At 41.1% G+C, this 7605-nt stretch overlaps 1 protein-coding gene across 1 annotated transcript; it reads right to left on the bottom strand.

The window, feature by feature from the left end:
- Positions 1–270: 270 nt before the first annotated feature.
- On the bottom strand, positions 271–6805 carry LOC118364108 (growth/differentiation factor 6-A-like). Its single transcript, XM_035745342.2, has 2 exons — positions 6155–6805; positions 271–1953 (listed from the first exon to the last, which is right to left on the bottom strand). Exons 1-2 carry the CDS (start codon positions 6504–6506, stop codon positions 1061–1063), a joined length of 1245 nt encoding a protein of 414 aa, XP_035601235.1. The 5' UTR covers positions 6507–6805; the 3' UTR covers positions 271–1060.
- Between the last annotated feature and the right edge of the window lie 800 nt (positions 6806–7605).

The following is a 7605-nucleotide window of genomic DNA, read 5'->3' as shown; positions in this document are numbered from 1 at the left end:
CCTCAGCGCCCATTGTGTGTTTGGTAGATTACATTCACCTTTAGAGAGAGAGAGAGAGAGAGAGAGAGAGAGGGGGAGAGAGAGAGAGAGAGAGAGAGAGAGAGAGAGAGAGAGAGAGAGAGAGAGAGAGAGAGAGAGAGAGAGAGAGAGAGAGAGAGAGGGGGGAGAGAGAGAGAAAGAGAAAGAGAGAGAGAGAGAGAGAGAGAGAGAGAGAGAGAGAGAGAGAGAGAGAGAGAGGGGAGAGAGAGAGGGAGAGAGAGAGAGAGAGAGAGAGAGAGAGAGAGAGAGAGAGAGAGAGAGAGAGAGAGAGAGAGAGAGAGAGAGAGAGAGAGAGAGAGAGAGAGAGAGAGAGAAATAAATAGATTTGAAAGAGAGAGATTGGAGATGGGGGGGTGCTAGGGCCGATTGATAACGCATCAGAAGAGCTCGATAGTTTCAGCTGGACACTGGCAGTGAGCCTGGAAACACCCGCTACAAATGAGTCCTCTTTACAAGACCGTTGCGGGGAGCTGCAACAATGCACAAGGGCTATCCCGTGACTGCGGCCTAGTTTGAACAGGTGCATTACACTGTGCCCATTTCGGACAGAATCCACTGATGGAACATCAAGAATTCCAAGTCTGCTCAGAAAAATGACAAATAATAGCATATCACTAGTATGTTGATACCCACTCCTCTACTGCGGACTAATGGTTTATGACGACCTACCTATCCATGTCCGGGCCTCGCAAAACAATAGACTATGCTCTTGAAAAACATATCAGATGGACGCAAATGTAGGCTAGGAGTAGGTATTAGTTTAACACAACAATTGGACATCTAAGACTATGTGAGATTGTACGGAGATTAAATTTGATCAAAAATAAATATGCTTGCATAGGCCTACGCTACAAATGATGTCTCTCGCGGATCCCTTTTGAGTGAAGTTTAGGCGCACCATGATATGGCAAGAACGCATGGGTCTATATGCTTAAGATATGCCACAGCTTTCATATCCTGACCTGGACCGAGTGACTTATCTTTGATTTTGCGGGGTTTAAATACGCAGAAGAAAAGGACGCTACCTGCAGCCACACTGCTCTACCACCATGTCCTCATACTGTTTGTACACAACGTTATTGCCCGAGTCTATGTAAAGAATGCTGATGGGACTGAGTTTGGTGGGAACACAACAGCTAGGAGGTGTGCTATTGGGATCCATTGAATTCATGAGAGTTTGAATGATGGCATGGTTTGTTGGCTCTAAATGCGATCTCAAAGGGAAGTCGCACACGCCCTCACAGTGGTACGCCTCGTAATCCAATGGCGCAATGATCCAGTCATCCCACCCTAGCTCTTTGAAATTAACGTGCAGAGCCTTTTTGCTGCATCTAGATTTGGACTTTTTGCCATGTCTTTTCCCATGCCGATTGTTCAATGCAGTCCTCCGTCGGCGCCTGGCTTTGAACTGCAGGCCCCTCTCCTCCTCCGACCTGCTCCCCGATCCACGAGACCTGATCTTCTCTTTCATTTCGTTGAACAGGTTCTCCCTTTTCTTGGACCTGGTGTAAACCACCAAGATGGCCTTCTCTTGCTGAGTTCGACCGGTTCTGTCAAATCCCATCTGTTTTAAATCGATTTCCATTTCTGATTTACCAAGAGTGCCCTTGAGCTGGAGACAAAGCTGGCTCCCCTGGGCAGAGTGATGCCGATTTTTAAACATTTCCCACACGTTCAAAACCTCCCATCCTGGTTTTCGGGAGTCCAGAGGATCAAGGGATCTTGCATCCAGTAGCCGTTCTGATCGACAGGAGAGTAATTGAATGTCATAGAGACCTGTCGGGGACGTTTGCAAATCCCCGGGTACTTTTCTAAATATCCTTAATTCAGCTCCAACCAACTCCTCTTTGTCTGAAAGGGTTGAGACATCAAACAGATACTTTTGTCTTCGCAAAGGAGAGTGCAAGAGATCGTCTGCAAGATAAAAAGAAATAATTGCAGTCAGATTCACTTAGGGTGTACAGTGTTCAGGAGAGGGAGTGGGAGGAGGAGGGTTCACATTCTCACAAAAAGGCCAGATCCGCTGGCCTTCTCTCTTGTTTTTCAGTGCCCATTCAAAAGTCGAGCTGAGACAAACTACGACTGACACGTCATTTCTGAGCAGAAAGGGTGCATTATAATTTACTGTATAATAACCATCTTCACTCTTAACATCAATAATCAACAGATGCAAACTTAGCAGAACAACTACCATAACAACTACCATAATAATTAATTATTTAGATTTGCCCATTATGCCTAATATTATAAGGTGTCGCCTGTTTGAATCAATTTATTTCCATGTTAGTAAGATATAATTTTTGAGACAGTAACCTGAATATTGTAGGCTAAGCCTATGATCATAATACAACAGCTGGCAATTACCTCTTTCGGCGTCTCTCTCTCTCTCTCTCTCTCTCTCTCTCTCTCTCTCTCTCTCTCTCTCTCTCTCTCTCTCTCTCTCTCTCTCTCTCTCTCTCTCTCTCTCTCTCTCTCTCTCTCTCTCACACACACACACTGTCCTTTTGGATTTTATACACTTTCGATGTGCAAAATACCGTTCAGTAGCATATAATCCTATAATTTTGCCCTGTACTTTAAATGTTGTAAATGTGTACTATTAGATAAGACTCGAAATATAGCCTATGTATTTTAATTCTTATGGGGAGAAATGTGAAATTCGGAAGCAAACTTCAATTGAATTGTCAACTGAATCGTATCATCATTTTTGTATGTTAATGTAGGCTATTGTTTTCTAATAACACCCCAAATGAATCACTTCAGAGAATACTTTGCTTTTTCAATGTAGGTCTATCATCACTAAACGAAGAGCCTGATTAAATTAGTGACTATTTTATCAAACCAGTTTATTAATTATTCTTTGCTTGGGAAATACTACATCTGAAACGATTATCAAAGTTGTGGAGCATAGAAACGAGGGGCCTAGTGATATGACGGGAGGGGATTCTGCCAGACTCAACCGACCGAAGGCGACATAGGTTACTGTACACTCAACTGAACAATACACAATTAATATATTATTCCCTGCTCGAGACCCACGAAGCCCAGGCTACACATATTTGATCCCAGCGAAGCAATGTGCTCTCATATAAATTGTAATATTGTTAATTTCTGCTGTAAAAGGTTTACTGGCGGTATGCAGTGTTTTTTTTAAGTATCTAAAACCCAAGGTTTCATAAAATACATTCGAGCTTTTAAAACACAGTTTTCTAAAGATTTTTCGATTACTTACGAGACATTTAGATTTTTGTCCTATTTTATCAGTCAAATATAATTATACATAGGCATAATAGGGTAAATGCTTAAAAAGGCTGAAGTAAAAACGAATCTGTTTTACTTTGAAGGCTACCATGAAAAAAATGTGTTGCCCAAACACAGTGCGATTTTCTTCAGCATTCACGATAACAGGAATATACTAGGCATACATAAGATAGATCAACCTGTGGTCTTGGGAAATATCAATCAAATGTGATTCCGTCCATCAAATTAAATGCACTGGAAAATGTGTTCCTTAATAAAAACAACATTTGTGGGTAGCCTGTTCTAGGCCTAAACAATTGCTCCCTGTGTATAGGCTATTAATCTATAAATCCAACATAGATGCCATATTTCAAAATAATATGAGTTTATTCGAAATAGATATTTGAATTTGGTTGCCAATACTTTCCCCCCTCTGTGAACCCTGCATAGTTTAATAGTAAACGTAGAGTGAAACCTTGTGTTTGTTTCAGTAACTTTGCGCGTATGGTCTGCATTAAGGTTTTTTATAAGACCTCAAACAAATCGTATACAAGGTCACCAAATAATTAACAGTTCTGAATTCCCCTCTTCCTCATTAAAATACTTCCCCGCTTATATTTCATCTCCTCCTTGCCAACGACAACATTCCCGGTTCAAAAGTGCTTGGCCTGATTATGCTGACTTTAAGTTAGAGCGCGAATCTGTTTTAAATAACTTGACAATGCAGTTTGTTGATTTTGAGATATGATTCGACAAATTAAGATACGCATTTCGATTCACCTCATTTGCTTCGAAAATTTAAACATTTGGACATAATGGAGCCTGTGCGTAATTTACATATTTATCTGACCAAAATAGGAACGATACGGCGTCAGCCACTTATGTTAGGCCTATTGTTGTATTATCTGAGGTTGTGGACAACATATAACATTGATGTTACGCTTTCCTCTATGTATTAGGCTGCGACTTTCTAAAGGCTGAGAAAGAGAGCGAAGAGAGGAGCGAAAGAGAGAGAGAGAGACTTCTAGTGCTGTGGCTTCCGAGGCCAGCGAGCACCATCTGCGTTTTAATGAGTTACTTCAAGTGCCAAAAGTCATTTTCATATATTTGGTTTATTCTTGTCTGACCTTGCGACCACAACGAACGTAGGGACGTCTCCTATTCTGTTTTGCATAAATTGTTTTCATTTTACCTGCATAGGGGAAAAGCGACACAATATAAAATATTTCAGTTTTATACAAAGAATCTCGTCTATCGTACAAGTGTTTCCAAAAAACAGCTGTGCGTAATAGCTGAAAAACGCAAAATTAAAATATTACGCACAAACGTTGTCGTTTTTAAAGTGCAAAAAAATAGTATGTTGTAGTCTATTATGCAATACAACTCAACACTCGAGGGCCTGGTAGAATCTTAACAGAAACCACCAATGTGCTGAGAGAACGGAATAAAAAAATATTTTCAGCAATTATAAAGTGGCGGTCACACAGCGAGGTATACGGTAAAAATACTAACCACTTCGTAGCGAAGGACATGGTCTTACATTTTTTCCCTTTGTTTTTGGTGATGTGCCATTGGCTGAGCTGGGTCATTATGGGAGAATATACAGTATTTGATATGTTATGACATGAACACTCAATTAGATCACGAGTTCAAATACTCCAATCAGCGGTTCGATGCTAAAGCAACCCTCAGAGAGTCCAGAGAAGGGTCAGAGCCAGTGACACATCAAATCAAAATCAGGGGGAAAGTGAGGCTTTTTCACATGTTACAGATGGGAAATAATGCCAATAATGACGTTAACTGATTGTATTTCTCCTCTAAAGATAAAGCTGACTTACATGTGTTCGGTTTGTTGGTGTTTATCTGCCGTTGTTTGTCTAATCAAATCCGTCAAATCACCTGGTTACAGAGTTAACTGTCCCTAATCACCTGCAGCCAGCCCACCACCTGCAGCCCACCCTAACCCATTCAAATATAACCGTTTATTAACTGCAGAGTTGGCCATACAGATTGCACTGATGGCATGACGATCTGTAACACAAAATGTTCATTCCTGTCCTGATGCAAGCCAACTGTAATTTCCTGTTTGACGTGTTCACTGAGTCCTACACCAATGTTTAAATTAATGCACAAGTTCTGTGGAAATATAACTTTTCCTCTGATTATCTCAATTGGCCCTGTTTTGAGTCGAGTGGGTTTGGTGCAAGCGGGGACTCATAGAGAATGATTTACTACCTTCATTTAGATAGGGCCTCAATTAGTGTTTTATTGTCGTGTAACCTGGGGGTCAATGTAAGTCTAATATAACTTTATACTTTGCAAAACTGACGTACTCCTATGACTCTTTAAACTGTGTCCCAAGGGCTCAAATGGAACTGAATGCGACAACAAAACGTAATGCGTCCCTCATAAACGGTCCTAAAGCTCCAGTGCACCTAAAATAACTTTGAGGCTGACAAGATAATTGCACTTTAGCTTGTGCAATATCGTTTTATGCATTAATTAATGGTACATTTTACAATTCAAGCTGTTACATATTTAGATTGGATCACATCTAAATCTGCACCATCGAGTGATAGGCCAGCACACTATTTTGATGTGGTTATTTTATGTCAGTCTTTGTGGGTCAAGAGTAGAACAGGAACACAATTGTTCCACATTTCAACTTGCAACTCCAGCATGTCGTTCAATAAGAGAGACATTGTAAAATTAATAGTTTATGTTATTGTGAAAGGGGCTTTATTTTCCAGAGTAAAAAATGCATACAATGGCTGCAGCGATGTGTGCAAATCTAGAACAAATGTAGCAAGATTCTCACTTGGTCGTAAGCAACGGTAGTAGACTACATAGCTAAGTCATTTTAGTTGTGACCAACCTGTTCCTCTGTCCACAAAACTTGTTATGGTGTTTGCAGACTTTGAGGAGCGGAAAAAACTTGCGTTTAGTCCGAGTCTCTCTGCAGCCGAATACGTCCTGTATATGGAGAGCATGTAATCGTGGGGCACAATTGCGTCCTTGTTAAAGTCTTCTCCGTGATGGCTTAAGATAGGTGAAGATGCGAAGATCTCTTTGGGAAATTTGGTTGACCTTTGTCCATCATGAAGGATCTTGGCTCCCTTGTTTCTCCTTGGCACAGAGGGAGATATGATGGCAGCTGACTGAAAACATGGTATATTCCAAATGAAGATCAGTAACATATATAACGATAGTACTTGAAATGCGTCCATGGTGGTAGTGTTCCAAATATGTGTCAAAGCCCTCTCCACAATGAAGCGATTTTAGACAGCAAGAGCTGAAGATAGACTGCGCGTCAGAGCTAGACTTCTGCGTTCCCTTCTCACCAGAAAAGTGCGTTCGCGCCCTCGACATCGCACAAGAGCCGAGACTGTTGAATCAACAGAGAAACACGCCCACTTGCAGACGCTCATGTAGGCTACTTATTGGAGAACTTTTCCCAGTCTTTCTATGGACGTTGAGACGGAAGAGACATCTCCGACGGCCGAGGAGTCGTGTCTCACCGCCATAAGTTACGCCACAGGATGCCAAGTTTAAAGGTACAATAACACGTTGACAAAGGTCAAGAGGTGGACAAAGATTGCAACAGAGCAGAGGTCATGGAACGTTCCAACCCAGCTGACAGAGTAGCCTATTGGCCTATATGAATGTACCCAATTATCTAAGACCCCCTATAAACGTTTATGCACGAAAACATGAAGATCAGTGATTTATTTCAAACATGCACATTTTTTGGGGCCATTTTGTTTTACACCTTAGCAATAGTTCAGCTATTTGGGGCGATGTTCTACATCCCTAACGAAGGTCACAGATATATATATATATTGTATTTATGTCCGTAAACCAAACTGGCAATGTCCCCGAGGGCATCAATAGATTATGAAAGTACCGAAGAGAATATGTTCCATTCAATAAAATATATGGCAAGAAGAACACTTATTCATTACGCTATTCAGCCTCTCTTTTTGCTGTACTCTACCGACCTCCAATGGTATTTCCGTGAACTGCAAGTGGCTTCAAAATCATACGAACCATACTCCTCTTAATATCTAGGCCCACTTGATGAAGACATGATCATAATTTATCCTCAAAAATGTGTCATTCCGATCATGATAAGGCCACCATGTCTCCAGATAAAGGACTTAATGAAAATCCCTTGTGGAAATCTCCACTCTTGAACGGGTTAGTGATAAGATGTGTACATAGGCCTTGTCAGTATCATATTGACTAACTGTGGTGTTAGTAGGTCAACAAACAGACAAGGTCCTTCACAGTGATAAGATGTCAAATTGTTTGAGACAGGAAACAACT

This window comes from Oncorhynchus keta, chromosome 31 (assembly GCF_023373465.1).
Source record: "Oncorhynchus keta strain PuntledgeMale-10-30-2019 chromosome 31, Oket_V2, whole genome shotgun sequence".
Lineage (NCBI taxonomy): Eukaryota > Metazoa > Chordata > Actinopteri > Salmoniformes > Salmonidae > Oncorhynchus > Oncorhynchus keta.
This window is presented reverse-complemented; position numbering and strand designations above follow the sequence as displayed.